At 41.7% G+C, this 19698-nt stretch overlaps 1 protein-coding gene across 5 annotated transcripts in view; it reads right to left on the reverse strand.

Moving 5' to 3' along the window:
- Positions 1–1008: 1008 nt before the first annotated feature.
- The window catches only part of LOC129764361 (inactive dipeptidyl peptidase 10), a 33040-nt gene continuing 14350 nt past the window's right edge, over positions 1009–19698 (reverse strand). For 2 of the 5 annotated variants that reach the window (XM_055763355.1, XM_055763371.1), the window contains 10 exons: positions 3790–3878; positions 3497–3729; positions 3295–3439; positions 2943–3228; positions 2062–2888; positions 1805–1996; positions 1694–1746; positions 1529–1636; positions 1264–1469; positions 1009–1202 (listed from right to left, as the gene is read on the reverse strand). In XM_055763355.1, the coding sequence (XP_055619330.1) occupies positions 1068–1202; positions 1264–1469; positions 1529–1636; positions 1694–1746; positions 1805–1996; positions 2062–2888; positions 2943–3228; positions 3295–3439; positions 3497–3729; positions 3790–3878 (2274 nt within the window). In that variant the 3' untranslated portion in view covers positions 1009–1067. Of the gene's footprint in view, positions 1203–1263; positions 1470–1528; positions 1650–1693; positions 1747–1804; positions 1997–2061; positions 2889–2942; positions 3229–3294; positions 3440–3496; positions 3730–3789; positions 3879–19698 lie in introns of those variants that run through there. The other 3 variants (XM_055763363.1, XR_008741126.1, XM_055763380.1) reach the window with 3 other exon arrangements.

A 19698-nucleotide genomic window follows, 5' to 3' on the forward strand; every position in this document is an offset into this window, starting at 1 on the left:
ACCCCGGACGGTGAAGATTGGAAGGAGCAATGCAAAACGCTGGATAGCACTGTTTACATGTTTGACAATACGTGCAGTGCACGTAGAAGTGGCTCACAACTAATCTACGGATTCCTGCATGAAATGTATTCGTCGGTTCATCTGTCGCCGAGGATCACCAGCTGTAATCTATTCGGATAACGGGACGAATTTCCAAGGCGCCGATAGACTACTAAAGGAGCAAGTTGAGCAAATGGCTGTAACGTTTACTGGTACTGCTACCAAGTGGATCTTCAACCCTCCTAACACTCCCCACATGGGTGGCGCTTGGGAGAGGATGGTTCGTTCCATAAAACCGGTGATGGAAACGGCGTACAACAACAATCGGAAGTTGGATGATGAGGCGTTGGAGACATTCATGGTTGAGGCAGAAGCTATTGTGAACAGCCGTCCTCTAACATATCTACCACTTACATCGGAAGAGAATGAGGCACTCACGCCGAACCATTTCTTGCTAGGCAACTCAAGTGGTGTACGGCAACCGGCTGTCGAAGCTACAAGTTCGGCAGAAGCTATACAATATATATTTTTCCAAGAATGAGCTAATTAGCTTTAGTTTGATATTTCGACCGTCTAAATTGGTTCAGTAGTTCACAAGTTATGAATTTTTGAAAAATGTCATTTTTGGAAAAAAAGGGTAAAAAGTTAACCTAAAATGAAAATTGGCACCCTAACAAAAAAATTAAAAATACGGGTCTAATGTTTTGCGAAAAAGAACAAAACTACCACTTTTCCCGAAAATCTGAGTAGAAAATTTTATTATTAGTCTACATCTGGAGTTTTTCGGAAAAAATTCGGGAAAATCAGGGAATAGCAGGGAATTTTTTTTTTGAGTTTTGAGTCAACACCCTGTATTGGTTCAATGACAAGCCCAAACGAAGGGGTTTTCCCCCCGCCTGGTGATATTCAAACTCTCAAATACCATTATCAAAGAGACATGTGCTCATGACAATAGCCGGAAAAACACAATTTGAAATGAAATCGATGATTTATTGACAAATCAATTTGATTGGAACAAAATTGAACAATTATGTTTTCGATAGGAAGAAAGCAGACGTCCAGTCCTGGTTATCATTCAAGAAGTTCTCCTCAAAATACGATTCGATTGTGTGATAAACATGTGAAACTACGTCTGTGAGTTGGTGGTTTTCATCAACATAGACCTATGGGGACAAAACTCATATAAGCTAACAAGTTAATGCAACATAATACCATAAATATTACTTGATGCCTGAACATAACACCCTCTTCGATCAACGATTTAGTCAATAAGGCTGTGTGTTGCTCATGAACTTGCGTATCAGCCGTCCCATGTATTATCAGATACTTCTTGTTAGCGAAATTTCCGGCTTTCATCGATAGGTCCGAATCTAGCAGCGAACGGCCATTGTCGGCCGGTTGAATTACGTAACGTTCCGTGAAGAACGAATCTGAAAAAAAAACATTTGCTCTTAGTTGTTGTACCTGACTATCCGTTGTATTTCATTACAGTAATATTTGAATGATACAATAGGATTTACCACTGCTCCGCATTTTAGAACATTCTCAGAATCACTAGCCAGCATCATCGACACAATATATGCACCATATCCCCATCCTAATGATAGAATCTATTATTTCCTTAATAAGCATATGTCAAGAGTGAATGACCTACCATAGGCGCAAATTCTATTTGGATCAACCAGTTTCAAATTGTTCCGCAGATAACTAAAATAAATGATACATATGAAAATTCATGCTTCTGTCTCACTTTTTCAAAGTTTACGTTAAAACGGATAGCTGATCCTCCACTTCGATTCCTGCTTTACCACGAATTTGTGTCTTTAGTGCCTCCCCTTGGAAGCCGGATCCTCGTGCATCAATTTGAGCAATGATATAGGATTGAAAACTACACAAATACCAATTCCAATCAAAGCTGTATTTTTCAGACACCAACTGCGATTCTGGTGTCGCGTCTCTGAAAGTTGAATTATCATTGAAAGTTAATGATTTTGAATTGCATGGGGGGGTTTTGGTGCATACACTTGCAATATCAGTGGAAGCAGCATATCATCATCTTCTTTGATTCCAGGTGGTAGAAACAGTTTTACTTGCGCGTTAAAATCATACTTGATTTCCACGCTGAACGTCATTATTTGTGGCTTAGCTAGTTCGGTCAATCCTTGTCGTAACCGGTTACCGTCGTTGAGGATGAAAATCTTTTTTAGGCTTACAGCATCTACGATGTATAACGAAGGCGATTCGGGGCCTAAACACTCCTGTACGTAATACGTATAGTCAGTACTGAAGTATATCTTGTTGTACAAACAGTTGTTCGGAATATTCAGTTGCTCAATTGTTGTGTTAGTTTTTATTAACAAGCTGAAGGAATCGTTCGGCGTCGATTCACAAGTCATGCAGTAAGGCGACATACTCTTTAACGTCTTTTTAATCGATTCTATGCCTTCATTCAAGCTCAACGAAACTCTATACAAATGGCGTTGACCAGGTTTTCGATGTGGTGCTGCGATGAAATAAACGAAACGTTGCCTATGATCATATCCCAGGATTTCTGTTACTTCGGAAAGTCCAATTGTTAAAATGATAGGCCTTTTAGTTTCGATGGGAATGAGACCAATTTGTCTGAAATATCCATGCGAACCATCACGTACATCGAGGCGCTTCAACATAAAAATGCTCCGTTTCATAACACTCGTTCCAGATTTTACATCTGTTCTCGGTTCTGCATCCGACGTCGTGCTACTATCTTCATGCGTAGCGTTAGCGACGTGGCTGACTTCAGCTGTTAAAAAAAACGGACTTTCACCAATTAACACCCATCCATTTTCAACTGCTCGCTCACTGAAAATCTACAAATTGTAAAATATTAATGATGGTACACATCTTTTAGGATACCATTATACTTCGTTGCAAATGAAGTTTGGCGCAGTACATAGAAATACATGTGACACATTCTGCTCTCGATTGCTGTATGTAACAGATAATTCTATCGGTGATAGCCACTGCATACCACCCACATAGCTTTCGTTGCTAATGTAAGCGGGTAGTGTAATAACTTTTCGAGATATAAATTTTAAAACACTCAGGTTAACGACGTGAACGGTTACGTTTGGATTAGGTGAATTTGTCTTAGGATATCGAACGCTTTTAATGCTAGGATATTGGTCGTTATCACCATACCATACGTAGCTGTGAATGAGTTAAACATCTTAGAACGAGGTTCGAACGAGCGAACTGGGGCACTGGAGCACTTACTGGTACTGATGAACATTAGATACATTGAAGGAGAGGTAAGATAAATATTGACCGTCTGGAGAAAAAAGCAAGGAAGAACTTTTTAACTCAGCTACATTCGAATATAGCCAATCCGGCACCCCATTTAGAATTTCATTATTATTTCCTGCGCAAAAAGAATAGAATGTCACAAAAGTGTTCAGAGTTTATGTTGTGAACCTACCATTAGTAGTTATTCTGCATATGAGATCACCCTGCACTTTAGGTTTATAATATATGTCGCTTTCCTGAACGAACGCAATGCCCTGGGAAGACCCCTTTTCGCTGTTCCCATTGACATCCGTCGGTAAATGCCGTGGAGCCCATAGTACCTGCTGCAAACTTGGCGCAGACTGATCACCTTCTTTCGTTGACAGAGGAAAAATGTTTGATGTAGCTAATTCGTAAATAAAATAACTTAACGCAGTCAAATGGTTAGTATTCGCTTTTTTGTTGTCGTCCGATGTATTATGTTACCTGGTATTTTCTGCTATTTGAGATGTTGAATATAAAAGAACGTAATTTTGATCCGGTGAAACAATGTATTTATCAACATTTAATTGCCTCTGGCCGCATAAATGGGATGGAAAAAATGTGCGTTAGCTATATCGTGTTGGGAGTAGAATAATTAGTCCTATAGAGATTTTATCATATGTCATGAAGTACACGAACGAGCAACGCCTAATAATTATTAAAAATTACTACCGAAATTCGGCGTCGGTGGTTGCAACTTTAAGAGCACTTACTCCAATTTTCGGCCATAATAATCGTCGCAGCTGTACATAGTTTGGTGACCAAATTTCAGTTGACATTTTCGCTGTTGAATATTCTCGTACCAACGAGAAGCTGCCCGCACGAAACAACGAAAATAAGCAAGTGAATCTATCCGAAATGACCCAATCTAGTCATTTGCACGGCATTCTCTAGAATTGGGCAACTCCCAAAACTCATTGTGGCGTTTTTTGCGAAAAGTTCTTGGCCTATCTCCTTACAAGATCAAATTCGCTCAGGAACTAAAGCCACTTGACCATATGAAGTGCCGAAACATATCCGATTGGGCTCTGACTCTGGGGAAAATGATAATTTTCATCACAAAATTATTCTCAGCGATGAGGCTAAATGGCTTTGTCAACAAGCAAAATATGCGTTATTGGTCATTGTCCGGAAGAGTGATTGAGGCGTATTTCTTCGTTGATGAGCTGTTACCGTCATGTCATGTTACCGTCAATAAAGAACGCTATCGCGATATGTTGGAAGACTATTTTTAACCAAAATTGGAAGGTTTTGGCATCAATGGTATGTGGTTTCAACAAGACGTTGTCACTTACCACACAGCGCACGTTACAATAAATTGATTGAAAACTAAGTTTGGTGAGTGTGTTATTCCTAAAAAGGTACCCGTCGATTAACTGCCTCGCTCATGCCGTTTGGCGCCATTTGATTTCTTTTTATGGGGCTATGTCAAGTAACTTTCCGGTGTGGCCGAGTAGTGGAAAATTAGGTCCAACGGATCGATTGTTCCGTGAAAGATTTCGAATGCTTATAACTCGAGCATTTCCTCATAGATCGGGAAGAAGTTTGCATCAATCGATAGTAAATATTCTACGCATGCATCACAATGAATAAAATGTTATTTTTCTTGAGATAAACAATTAAAAAATGGTGAAATGTTAAGCAATATCTAAACGCACTAACTGCCACGCTTTGATTAGTCCGATTTGTGATCCTCAAATTTTTCCGACCAAATGAAGCAACCGGAGTAACAGAAATTTGTTCCCACTGAAATGTATTTCCCTAACACATACTTCAGAACCAAGATGCCTGGGGAACTTTGCATATGCATGTGAGGGACATTTTTGTTCCGAAATTCATCAAATCAAGCAAATTCGCGATTAGAGATGTACGTACACTTGAGAGATCTTCTTCAAAGGGCAATATAACAATTCCCCCATTCACATGTTTTAAAAGTCCTAGGAATCATACCAAACATCACAATGCATGAATAGGCCTAACATGGCATTTGTTCGAACTATCAAAAAACCAAATTCAGTAGAACCCCGATTATCCACGGAATGATGTGGGAATGTTACGACGGATAACAAAAATCGAAAACAAAGGTCTAAAAAGGTATAAACACGAAAAAATATTTCAACATGACAACTATGTTTTATCGGTACAGAAATCAATCAATTAATTATTTGTAAGGTCGTGTACACAAGTGGTCAGATAATGTGACAGTCATGACCAAAACAAAAGAGCAAGAGTCTATAGGATTAGTCCATTAGAATTAGCGAGTTCCATGTTTTCACGGATAATGCACACCATGGAAAATGTACATGAAAAATATGAATAATAGCCTCTGAGTTCATGCAATTTTGACGTAGGACTACGTCTAACCCTTCAATATAGGGGTCCATTTCAATTATTCAATGTAAAAAATTATTTGATGGATTTTGATTTCAAATACACGTGTTGATAGGAAGTATCCTCAGCAATTTTTTATATGCTCTACATTACGATTTTTCAGTTAATGTAAAGCTTAATTTGATGAAAATTGGAAGAAAGAAATTCCTAGTTTCCCATACATTTTGGCTGCGCTAACGCAGCAAACGGTGGCTTCACTCGATTATCCCTAAGGTTAGCCTCAAACCATGGTTCAAAAGTCTGGACTTGAGTCGGGACTTTATTCGCACCTTCTCCCGACTCATGTCCAATCACTGTTCGTTAGACGCGCTACTCTTTCGTTTCAATCTGGCCGGCAGCAATATCTGCGTTTGTGGCCGAGGTTACCACGACATCGAACACGTTGTTTGGTCGTGTGAGGTGTATCTTGTTGCCAGATCGAATTTAGAGAACTCCCTTCGGGCTAGAGGAAGGCAGCCCAATGTGCCGGTGAGAGATATGTTGGCTCGGTTAGACCTTGATTACATGTCCCAAATATATGTTTTCCTTAAATCTATCGATGTTCGTGTGTGATTATCCTTATATCCTTATACCCTCCATTTCTTCCTTTGTGAGTAATTGGTCCGCTTGCTATAAACAGAAGAATGAAATGTAAATTCACAACTGATGTACGAATAGATTTAAGAATTGAGTGTGTGTGATTATCAACATTGTAATAATTTCCTTATACCCCATCCTTTTCCTGAGAAAATGTCACCCTTTTAATCTCGAGTCCACCACGAGTAATCGGTTTCCCACATTACTAACCATAGATTTAAGAAAATTGTTCATATATATAGTTTTAAAAATATATTTAAGATTTCGGCTCCTTTAAACTTATGTAACTGAGCCTGTAAAAATAAACGAATTTATAAAAAAAAAAACGCAGCAAACAGCTACTCATTACAAGCAACCACAGGAACGGGTGAACGTAGGGACAAGGTGAAGACGAGTGGTGAACGCAAAAGAGATTATGAATAAATATACGCGATCGCAACAACGTTAACTATATAGCTATATAAAGTGAGCGATGGTGGTGCTTGGCCACATTCCACTCCGACCGTCGACAGAGACGGACGTGTTTGTAGCTCCATTCATTACCTGATTTTTAAAAAGCTATTTATTTCTCTTTTCAGATTGTCTACCTGCGATTCATCAACTACCTGTCTGCCAATAATGAGGAAAACCCGGTCAACCGACCCAGGCATACTACATGGCACCAACAAACGACATCGATCGGACACCGGCGAGGAACCAATATTAGAAAGAAACCGCTATGCTTTATTGGATGGCCATACCGAGGAGGAATCAACAACCGAAAACGTTAATGTTGAGAAAAAGGTGAAAGTACCACCTTATTTCACAACATCGAGAGATATAGGGACTTTGAGGTCTGAACTGCTGGCGCTGAAATTGCAGCCAGTTTTTAAAATATGCAGCATCGGCATTAAAATTACTAGTCCCACTCTGGAAAAATACAAAATCATTGGTTCATACCTGAAATCAAAAAATCATGAGTTTTACACTCACGATACCCCGTCTGAAAAACCATTTAAGGTGGTGCTGAGAGCTTATTTTTGGTTGTGCTAACGTAAGGATATTTATCACTATTCACTCGCGAGACGCGACACGGAACTAGGACACAGCACTTATAATCCTTACAAACATTAAAATGGTTAAAATTACCTTTTTCGTCGACCGGTTTCGGGCTCGATGTTGCCCATCTACTGGACGGTGTCCGACTGGTTACGATGGAGCACTAACACATATTCATACGGTTATCAGTACTTGTCGAAGATATAGTTTGCTGAGTTATCAGCTTCGTCAGATGGAAGAGTTGAGATGATATTGGTGCATCTTCTTCATTCATAAGTGGGGAATCGCTGGTTGAGATGTACATTGATTCCCATGCATTCAACTGTGAGGCTTTTCGTACATTTCTAATAATTTTTGCCTTCTCCCAGTCTACGCAGTGGGCTTGAGTTAAAGCATGTGCTGCCACACTTGATTCGCTGGCTCGTTCATTATCCACCGCATTCTTATGTTCACGTAGGCGGATTTTGAATTTCCGACGAGTTTGACCGATGTATACACTAGTACAGTCTTTGCAGGGAATCTGATAGATCCCTGATTTTTCATCCGGTGGAATTCTATCTTTCAGGTTGCACAAAAGGTCTTTCAGGGTGCTCTCACTTTTGTACACCACATGAAATCCGTGTTTCCGGAGTGTAGACTGGACTGTGTTGGTTATTTTGGGATAGTACGGTAGGCTGATCCTTTTGTGTTGTTCCTTCTCAGGCTCTAATGTGGTGTTGTTTTTTCTCCATTTCTTCTTCTCGTGTTTCCGAAGGATTTTCTCCACAAAACATCTCTTGTACCCATTCAGCTCTGCAGCATGGTAGATTCTATTTTTCTCCGCTATGTAATCATCTCTCTCCATTGGTATGTTGAGGAGACGATACACCATGGAGTGGAAGGCTGCTTGTTTTTGTGCGCCGAAGTGATTAGAGTCGGAAGTTATATATCTATTCGTAGACGTTGGTTTACGGTATATCCCAAACTTTAGCCGATTATCTTCCTTCCGGGTAATGTACAGGTCCAGAAAAGGAAGTGTACCGTCTTTTTCTTTTTCGACGGTAAACTTAATCGTCCTATGTCGGGAATTCAACAACTCCAACGTCTGCTTCAAGTAACGTTCTTTCACAACTGCGAAGATGTCATCTACATAGCGTCTCCACATTCGAGGGAAGAATTTTTCTTTCGCCAACTCTGTTTCAAAATCTTTCATGAAAACCTCCGCTAAGAGTGGCGATAGCTTGCTACCCATACTGAGACCGAACGTTTGCTTGTAGAACTTTCCCCTGAACGAAAAGAAGTTCTGATTCATACAGGTTTTCGTTACCAAAAGATATGCGTCGATCTGATTGGGTGGTACGCGTTTCCGTTCCAGATGTCTGCGCAAACTTTTTACCGCCTCTGTTACTGGCACGTTCGGAAAAAGAGCTGTAACATCGAACGACACCAGAATTTCCCCTCGCCTAACCTCGAAGCCTTTCAAATGGTCTACCAACTCAAACGAATTGTTGACATTTTTACCGTGAGTTATGGGATATTTTTTCAATTCTTCAACCAACCAAGCAGCCATTTTTTCAGTTGGAGTGCAGATGTTAGACGAAATCGGCCGCATCGCCACTGGATTTTTATGTATTTTTGGGAGGCAGTACAACAATGCCACTTTTGGATTGGGTACATTCAATTTTCGTTCAAGTTTATCCCCACCCATCAAGTGTGTGACTTTTTGGCGAACAGAATTAGCTTCTTCAGTCATTGCATTAAGCGGATCTTTAGGTTTCCCATTTTTGAAGCAATGCTCTTCATACGGACCGGAGCGAATCATGTCAAGAACCCGTAAGTCATAATCATGTTTATCCATGATCACAACTGCATTCCCTTTATCTGCCCGTGAATAAACTACATCGCGAGCTTTTAGCTGTCGTATTGCACACCAGGTATCAAAGCTCGTCTGTTTCCCACTTTCCGTCTTGGGTACTGTTTTTAATAAACATTGTTCAACGTCGTACCGTATAGCTGATTTCGACGTGAAAGTGTTGTACTGTATTGCGCTTTCAATATTGTTTACTGTGTCGGCGATGGGGGGGCGCGAGGGGGAGATGGCAAAATTCAATCCCTTGTTCAATAGATCCAGCTCAGTTCTAGCGAACTGTGCGGACGAAAGGTTGATAACAAAATTGTCGATGTTTTGTGGAGATCGTATTACCTTCTGTGGCGCCTGCGTCAGAGCGAGATGTTGTAGTTTTTTGTGATGCCTTTCTTTCGTTCTCCTTACACGTCCCTGGAGATTGCGACTTATTTTACACATCACTGTTTGCCAACAATCGTTGTTCCCTTCTACACACCGATGAACAATACACTCTACAGCACTGTGGTAAACAACTTGCTTCAACAGCTGTAGGTGCAATGAATACAGCTGTTCTTCGACAATGGACAGCGCTTTATGTTTGCACCTTATTTCTTCGGCTAGCCAAAGTACTCGGGCACGTTTGGCTGCCTTTTCACTGGATGCACTACTTATTGAGGGTTTAATTTGAATAAAGTTGGGAATAAAACCTCTTCTCTTGCACCGTGTTAAGAATTGAATACTCATTAACAGAACTTTCTTCTTCGTAACCAATCGGCCATAAAGGCGAAAGCACTTTGAGGTAGTTGCCTCCATTTCACTTATTTTTGGTTGTGCTAACGTAAGGATATTTATCACTATTCACTCGCGAGACGCGACACGGAACTAGGACACAGCACTTATAATCCTTACAAACATTAAAATGGTTAAAATTACCTTTTTCGTCGACCGGTTTCGGGCTCGATGTTGCCCATCTACTGGACGGTGTCCGACTGGTTACGATGGAGCACTAACACATATTCATACGGTTATCAGTACTTGTCGAAGATATAGTTTGCTGAGTTATCAGCTTCGTCAGATGGAAGAGTTGAGATGATATTGGTGCATCTTCTTCATTCATAAGTGGGGAATCGCTGGTTGAGATGTACATTGATTCCCATGCATTCAACTGTGAGGCTTTTCGTACATTTCTAATAATTTTTGCCTTCTCCCAGTCTACGCAGTGGGCTTGAGTTAAAGCATGTGCTGCCACACTTGATTCGCTGGCTCGTTCATTATCCACCGCATTCTTATGTTCACGTAGGCGGATTTTGAATTTCCGACGAGTTTGACCGATGTATACACTAGTACAGTCTTTGCAGGGAATCTGATAGATCCCTGATTTTTCATCCGGTGGAATTCTATCTTTCAGGTTGCACAAAAGGTCTTTCAGGGTGCTCTCACTTTTGTACACCACATGAAATCCGTGTTTCCGGAGTGTAGACTGGACTGTGTTGGTTATTTTGGGATAGTACGGTAGGCTGATCCTTTTGTGTTGTTCCTTCTCAGGCTCTAATGTGGTGTTGTTTTTTCTCCATTTCTTCTTCTCGTGTTTCCGAAGGATTTTCTCCACAAAACATCTCTTGTACCCATTCAGCTCTGCAGCATGGTAGATTCTATTTTTCTCCGCTATGTAATCATCTCTCTCCATTGGTATGTTGAGGAGACGATACACCATGGAGTGGAAGGCTGCTTGTTTTTGTGCGCCGAAGTGATTAGAGTCGGAAGTTATATATCTATTCGTAGACGTTGGTTTACGGTATATCCCAAACTTTAGCCGATTATCTTCCTTCCGGGTAATGTACAGGTCCAGAAAAGGAAGTGTACCGTCTTTTTCTTTTTCGACGGTAAACTTAATCGTCCTATGTCGGGAATTCAACAACTCCAACGTCTGCTTCAAGTAACGTTCTTTCACAACTGCGAAGATGTCATCTACATAGCGTCTCCACATTCGAGGGAAGAATTTTTCTTTCGCCAACTCTGTTTCAAAATCTTTCATGAAAACCTCCGCTAAGAGTGGCGATAGCTTGCTACCCATACTGAGACCGAACGTTTGCTTGTAGAACTTTCCCCTGAACGAAAAGAAGTTCTGATTCATACAGGTTTTCGTTACCAAAAGATATGCGTCGATCTGATTGGGTGGTACGCGTTTCCGTTCCAGATGTCTGCGCAAACTATTTACCGCCTCTGTTACTGGCACGTTCGGAAAAAGAGCTGTAACATCGAACGACACCAGAATTTCCCCTCGCCTAACCTCGAAGCCTTTCAAATGGTCTACCAACTCAAACGAATTGTTGACATTTTTACCGTGAGTTATGGGATATTTTTTCAATTCTTCAACCAACCAAGCAGCCATTTTTTCAGTTGGAGTGCAGATGTTAGACGAAATCGGCCGCATCGCCACTGGATTTTTATGTATTTTTGGGAGGCAGTACAACAATGCCACTTTTGGATTGGGTACATTCAATTTTCGTTCAAGTTTATCCCCACCCATCAAGTGTGTGACTTTTTGGCGAACAGAATTAGCTTCTTCAGTCATTGCATTAAGCGGATCTTTAGGTTTCCCATTTTTGAAGCAATGCTCTTCATACGGACCGGAGCGAATCATGTCAAGAACCCGTAAGTCATAATCATGTTTATCCATGATCACAACTGCATTCCCTTTATCTGCCCGTGAATAAACTACATCGCGAGCTTTTAGCTGTCGTATTGCACACCAGGTATCAAAGCTCGTCTGTTTCCCACTTTCCGTCTTGGGTACTGTTTTTAATAAACATTGCTCAACGTCGTACCGTATAGCTGATTTCGACGTGAAAGTGTTGTACTGTATTGCGCTTTCAATATTGTTTACTGTGTCGGCGATGGGGGGGCGCGAGGGGGAGATGGCAAAATTCAATCCCTTGTTCAATAGATCCAGCTCAGTTCTAGCGAACTGTGCGGACGAAAGGTTGATAACAAAATTGTCGATGTTTTGTGGAGATCGTATTACCTTCTGTGGCGCCTGCGTCAGAGCGAGATGTTGTAGTTTTTTGTGATGCCTTTCTTTCGTTCTCCTTACACGTCCCTGGAGATTGCGACTTATTTTACACATCACTGTTTGCCAACAATCGTTGTTCCCTTCTACACACCGATGAACAATACACTCTACAGCACTGTGGTAAACAACTTGCTTCAACAGCTGTAGGTGCAATGAATACAGCTGTTCTTCGACAATGGACAGCGCTTTATGTTTGCACCTTATTTCTTCGGCTAGCCAAAGTACTCGGGCACGTTTGGCTGCCTTTTCACTGGATGCACTACTTATTGAGGGTTTAATTTGAATAAAGTTGGGAATAAAACCTCTTCTCTTGCACCGTGTTAAGAATTGAATACTCATTAACAGAACTTTCTTCTTCGTAACCAATCGGCCATAAAGGCGAAAGCACTTTGAGGTAGTTGCCTCCATTTCACTTATTTTTGGTTGTGCTAACGTAAGGATATTTATCACTATTCACTCGCGAGACGCGACACGGAACTAGGACACAGCACTTATAATCCTTACAAACATTAAAATGGTTAAAATTACCTTTTTCGTCGACCGGTTTCGGGCTCGATGTTGCCCATCTACTGGACGGTGTCCGACTGGTTACGATGGAGCACTAACACATATTCATACGGTTATCAGTACTTGTCGAAGATATAGTTTGCTGAGTTATCAGCTTCGTCAGATGGAAGAGTTGAGATGATATTGGTGCATCTTCTTCATTCATAAGTGGGGAATCGCTGGTTGAGATGTACATTGATTCCCATGCATTCAACTGTGAGGCTTTTCGTACATTTCTAATAATTTTTGCCTTCTCCCAGTCTACGCAGTGGGCTTGAGTTAAAGCATGTGCTGCCACACTTGATTCGCTGGCTCGTTCATTATCCACCGCATTCTTATGTTCACGTAGGCGGATTTTGAATTTCCGACGAGTTTGACCGATGTATACACTAGTACAGTCTTTGCAGGGAATCTGATAGATCCCTGATTTTTCATCCGGTGGAATTCTATCTTTCAGGTTGCACAAAAGGTCTTTCAGGGTGCTCTCACTTTTGTACACCACATGAAATCCGTGTTTCCGGAGTGTAGACTGGACTGTGTTGGTTATTTTGGGATAGTACGGTAGGCTGATCCTTTTGTGTTGTTCCTTCTCAGGCTCTAATGTGGTGTTGTTTTTTCTCCATTTCTTCTTCTCGTGTTTCCGAAGGATTTTCTCCACAAAACATCTCTTGTACCCATTCAGCTCTGCAGCATGGTAGATTCTATTTTTCTCCGCTATGTAATCATCTCTCTCCATTGGTATGTTGAGGAGACGATACACCATGGAGTGGAAGGCTGCTTGTTTTTGTGCGCCGAAGTGATTAGAGTCGGAAGTTATATATCTATTCGTAGACGTTGGTTTACGGTATATCCCAAACTTTAGCCGATTATCTTCCTTCCGGGTAATGTACAGGTCCAGAAAAGGAAGTGTACCGTCTTTTTCTTTTTCGACGGTAAACTTAATCGTCCTATGTCGGGAATTCAACAACTCCAACGTCTGCTTCAAGTAACGTTCTTTCACAACTGCGAAGATGTCATCTACATAGCGTCTCCACATTCGAGGGAAGAATTTTTCTTTCGCCAACTCTGTTTCAAAATCTTTCATGAAAACCTCCGCTAAGAGTGGCGATAGCTTGCTACCCATACTGAGACCGAACGTTTGCTTGTAGAACTTTCCCCTGAACGAAAAGAAGTTCTGATTCATACAGGTTTTCGTTACCAAAAGATATGCGTCGATCTGATTGGGTGGTACGCGTTTCCGTTCCAGATGTCTGCGCAAACTATTTACCGCCTCTGTTACTGGCACGTTCGGAAAAAGAGCTGTAACATCGAACGACACCAGAATTTCCCCTCGCCTAACCTCGAAGCCTTTCAAATGGTCTACCAACTCAAACGAATTGTTGACATTTTTACCGTGAGTTATGGGATATTTTTTCAATTCTTCAACCAACCAAGCAGCCATTTTTTCAGTTGGAGTGCAGATGTTAGACGAAATCGGCCGCATCGCCACTGGATTTTTATGTATTTTTGGGAGGCAGTACAACAATGCCACTTTTGGATTGGGTACATTCAATTTTCGTTCAAGTTTATCCCCACCCATCAAGTGTGTGACTTTTTGGCGAACAGAATTAGCTTCTTCAGTCATTGCATTAAGCGGATCTTTAGGTTTCCCATTTTTGAAGCAATGCTCTTCATACGGACCGGAGCGAATCATGTCAAGAACCCGTAAGTCATAATCATGTTTATCCATGATCACAACTGCATTCCCTTTATCTGCCCGTGAATAAACTACATCGCGAGCTTTTAGCTGTCGTATTGCACACCAGGTATCAAAGCTCGTCTGTTTCCCACTTTCCGTCTTGGGTACTGTTTTTAATAAACATTGCTCAACGTCGTACCGTATAGCTGATTTCGACGTGAAAGTGTTGTACTGTATTGCGCTTTCAATATTGTTTACTGTGTCGGCGATGGGGGGGCGCGAGGGGGAGATGGCAAAATTCAATCCCTTGTTCAATAGATCCAGCTCAGTTCTAGCGAACTGTGCGGACGAAAGGTTGATAACAAAATTGTCGATGTTTTGTGGAGATCGTATTACCTTCTGTGGCGCCTGCGTCAGAGCGAGATGTTGTAGTTTTTTGTGATGCCTTTCTTTCGTTCTCCTTACACGTCCCTGGAGATTGCGACTTATTTTACACATCACTGTTTGCCAACAATCGTTGTTCCCTTCTACACACCGATGAACAATACACTCTACAGCACTGTGGTAAACAACTTGCTTCAACAGCTGTAGGTGCAATGAATACAGCTGTTCTTCGACAATGGACAGCGCTTTATGTTTGCACCTTATTTCTTCGGCTAGCCAAAGTACTCGGGCACGTTTGGCTGCCTTTTCACTGGATGCACTACTTATTGAGGGTTTAATTTGAATAAAGTTGGGAATAAAACCTCTTCTCTTGCACCGTGTTAAGAATTGAATACTCATTAACAGAACTTTCTTCTTCGTAACCAATCGGCCATAAAGGCGAAAGCACTTTGAGGTAGTTGCCTCCATTTCACTTATTTTTGGTTGTGCTAACGTAAGGATATTTATCACTATTCACTCGCGAGACGCGACACGGAACTAGGACACAGCACTTATAATCCTTACAAACATTAAAATGGTTAAAATTACCTTTTTCGTCGACCGGTTTCGGGCTCGATGTTGCCCATCTACTGGACGGTGTCCGACTGGTTACGATGGAGCACTAACACATATTCATACGGTTATCAGTACTTGTCGAAGATATAGTTTGCTGAGTTATCAGCTTCGTCAGATGGAAGAGTTGAGATGATATTGGTGCATCTTCTTCATTCATAAGTGGGGAATCGCTGGTTGAGATGTACATTGATTCCCATGCATTCAACTGTGAGGCTTTTCGTACATTTCTAATAATTTTTGCCTTCTCCCAGTCTACGCAGTGGGCTTGAGTTAAAGCATGTGCTGCCACACTTGATTCGCTGGCTCGTTCATTATCCACCGCATTCTTATGTTCACGTAGGCGGATTTTGAATTTCCGACGAGTTTGACCGATGTATACACTAGTACAGTCTTTGCAGGGAATCTGATAGATCCCTGATTTTTCATCCGGTGGAATTCTATCTTTCAGGTTGCACAAAAGGTCTTTCAGGGTGCTCTCACTTTTGTACACCACATGAAATCCGTGTTTCCGGAGTGTAGACTGGACTGTGTTGGTTATTTTGGGATAGTACGGTAGGCTGATCCTTTTGTGTTGTTCCTTCTCAGGCTCTAATGTGGTGTTGTTTTTTCTCCATTTCTTCTTCTCGTGTTTCCGAAGGATTTTCTCCACAAAACATCTCTTGTACCCATTCAGCTCTGCAGCATGGTAGATTCTATTTTTCTCCGCTATGTAATCATCTCTCTCCATTGGTATGTTGAGGAGACGATACACCATGGAGTGGAAGGTTGCTTGTTTTTGTGCGCCGAAGTGATTAGAGTCGGAAGTTATATATCTATTCGTAGACGTTGGTTTACGGTATATCCCAAACTTTAGCCGATTATCTTCCTTCCGGGTAATGTACAGGTCCAGAAAAGGAAGTGTACCGTCTTTTTCTTTTTCGACGGTAAACTTAATCGTCCTATGTCGGGAATTCAACAACTCCAACGTCTGCTTCAAGTAACGTTCTTTCACAACTGCGAAGATGTCATCTACATAGCGTCTCCACATTCGAGGGAAGAATTTTTCTTTCGCCAACTCTGTTTCAAAATCTTTCATGAAAACCTCCGCTAAGAGTGGCGATAGCTTGCTACCCATACTGAGACCGAACGTTTGCTTGTAGAACTTTCCCCTGAACGAAAAGAAGTTCTGATTCATACAGGTTTTCGTTACCAAAAGATATGCGTCGATCTGATTGGGTGGTACGCGTTTCCGTTCCAGATGTCTGCGCAAACTATTTACCGCCTCTGTTACTGGCACGTTCGGAAAAAGAGCTGTAACATCGAACGACACCAGAATTTCCCCTCGCCTAACCTCGAAGCCTTTCAAATGGTCTACCAACTCAAACGAATTGTTGACATTTTTACCGTGAGTTATGGGATATTTTTTCAATTCTTCAACCAACCAAGCAGCCATTTTTTCAGTTGGAGTGCAGATGTTAGACGAAATCGGCCGCATCGCCACTGGATTTTTATGTATTTTTGGGAGGCAGTACAACAATGCCACTTTTGGATTGGGTACATTCAATTTTCGTTCAAGTTTATCCCCACCCATCAAGTGTGTGACTTTTTGGCGAACAGAATTAGCTTCTTCAGTCATTGCATTAAGCGGATCTTTAGGTTTCCCATTTTTGAAGCAATGCTCTTCATACGGACCGGAGCGAATCATGTCAAGAACCCGTAAGTCATAATCATGTTTATCCATGATCACAACTGCATTCCCTTTATCTGCCCGTGAATAAACTACATCGCGAGCTTTTAGCTGTCGTATTGCACACCAGGTATCAAAGCTCGTCTGTTTCCCACTTTCCGTCTTGGGTACTGTTTTTAATAAACATTGCTCAACGTCGTACCGTATAGCTGATTTCGACGTGAAAGTGTTGTACTGTATTGCGCTTTCAATATTGTTTACTGTGTCGGCGATGGGGGGGCGCGAGGGGGAGATGGCAAAATTCAATCCCTTGTTCAATAGATCCAGCTCAGTTCTAGCGAACTGTGCGGACGAAAGGTTGATAACAAAATTGTCGATGTTTTGTGGAGATCGTATTACCTTCTGTGGCGCCTGCGTCAGAGCGAGATGTTGTAGTTTTTTGTGATGCCTTTCTTTCGTTCTCCTTACACGTCCCTGGAGATTGCGACTTATTTTACACATCACTGTTTGCCAACAATCGTTGTTCCCTTCTACACACCGATGAACAATACACTCTACAGCACTGTGGTAAACAACTTGCTTCAACAGCTGTAGGTGCAATGAATACAGCTGTTCTTCGACAATGGACAGCGCTTTATGTTTGCACCTTATTTCTTCGGCTAGCCAAAGTACTCGGGCACGTTTGGCTGCCTTTTCACTGGATGCACTACTTATTGAGGGTTTAATTTGAATAAAGTTGGGAATAAAACCTCTTCTCTTGCACCTTCGCACCTTGCACCTTTCGTCCGCACAGTTCGCTAGAACTGAGCTGGATCTATTGAACAAGGGATTGAATTTTGCCATCTCCCCCTCGCGCCCCCCCCATCGCCGACACAGTAAACAATATTGAAAGCGCAATACAGTACAACACTTTCACGTCGAAATCAGCTATACGGTACGACGTTGAGCAATGTTTATTAAAAACAGTACCCAAGACGGAAAGTGGGAAACAGACGAGCTTTGATACCTGGTGTGCAATACGACAGCTAAAAGCTCGCGATGTAGTTTATTCACGGGCAGATAAAGGGAATGCAGTTGTGATCATGGATAAACATGATTATGACTTACGGGTTCTTGACATGATTCGCTCCGGTCCGTATGAAGAGCATTGCTTCAAAAATGGGAAACCTAAAGATCCGCTTAATGCAATGACTGAAGAAGCTAATTCTGTTCGCCAAAAAGTCACACACTTGATGGGTGGGGATAAACTTGAACGAAAATTGAATGTACCCAATCCAAAAGTGGCATTGTTGTACTGCCTCCCAAAAATACATAAAAATCCAGTGGCGATGCGGCCGATTTCGTCTAACATCTGCACTCCAACTGAAAAAATGGCTGCTTGGTTGGTTGAAGAATTGAAAAAATATCCCATAACTCACGGTAAAAATGTCAACAATTCGTTTGAGTTGGTAGACCATTTGAAAGGCTTCGAGGTTAGGCGAGGGGAAATTCTGGTGTCGTTCGATGTTACAGCTCTTTTTCCGAACGTGCCAGTAACAGAGGCGGTAAATAGTTTGCGCAGACATCTGGAACGGAAACGCGTACCACCCAATCAGATCGACGCATATCTTTTGGTAACGAAAACCTGTATGAATCAGAACTTCTTTTCGTTCAGGGGAAAGTTCTACAAGCAAACGTTCGGTCTCAGTATGGGTAGCAAGCTATCGCCACTCTTAGCGGAGGTTTTCATGAAAGATTTTGAAACAGAGTTGGCGAAAGAAAAATTCTTCCCTCGAATGTGGAGACGCTATGTAGATGACATCTTCGCAGTTGTGAAAGAACGTTACTTGAAGCAGACGTTGGAGTTGTTGAATTCCCGACATAGGACGATTAAGTTTACCGTCGAAAAAGAAAAAGACGGTACACTTCCTTTTCTGGACCTGTACATTACCCGGAAGGAAGATAATCGGCTAAAGTTTGGGATATACCGTAAACCAACGTCTACGAATAGATATATAACTTCCGACTCTAATCACTTCGGCGCACAAAAACAAGCAGCCTTCCACTCCATGGTGTATCGTCTCCTCAACATACCAATGGAGAGAGATGATTACATAGCGGAGAAAAATAGAATCTACCATGCTGCAGAGCTGAATGGGTACAAGAGATGTTTTGTGGAGAAAATCCTTCGGAAACACGAGAAGAAGAAATGGAGAAAAAACAACACCACATTAGAGCCTGAGAAGGAACAACACAAAAGGATCAGCCTACCGTACTATCCCAAAATAACCAACACAGTCCAGTCTACACTCCGGAAACACGGATTTCATGTGGTGTACAAAAGTGAGAGCACCCTGAAAGACCTTTTGTGCAACCTGAAAGATAGAATTCCACCGGATGAAAAATCAGGGATCTATCAGATTCCCTGCAAAGACTGTACTAGTGTATACATCGGTCAAACTCGTCGGAAATTCAAAATCCGCCTACGTGAACATAAGAATGCGGTGGATAATGAACGAGCCAGCGAATCAAGTGTGGCAGCACATGCTTTAACTCAAGCCCACTGCGTAGACTGGGAGAAG

The sequence above is a fragment of the Toxorhynchites rutilus genome, chromosome 1 (assembly GCF_029784135.1).
Source record: "Toxorhynchites rutilus septentrionalis strain SRP chromosome 1, ASM2978413v1, whole genome shotgun sequence".
Lineage (NCBI taxonomy): Eukaryota > Metazoa > Arthropoda > Insecta > Diptera > Culicidae > Toxorhynchites > Toxorhynchites rutilus.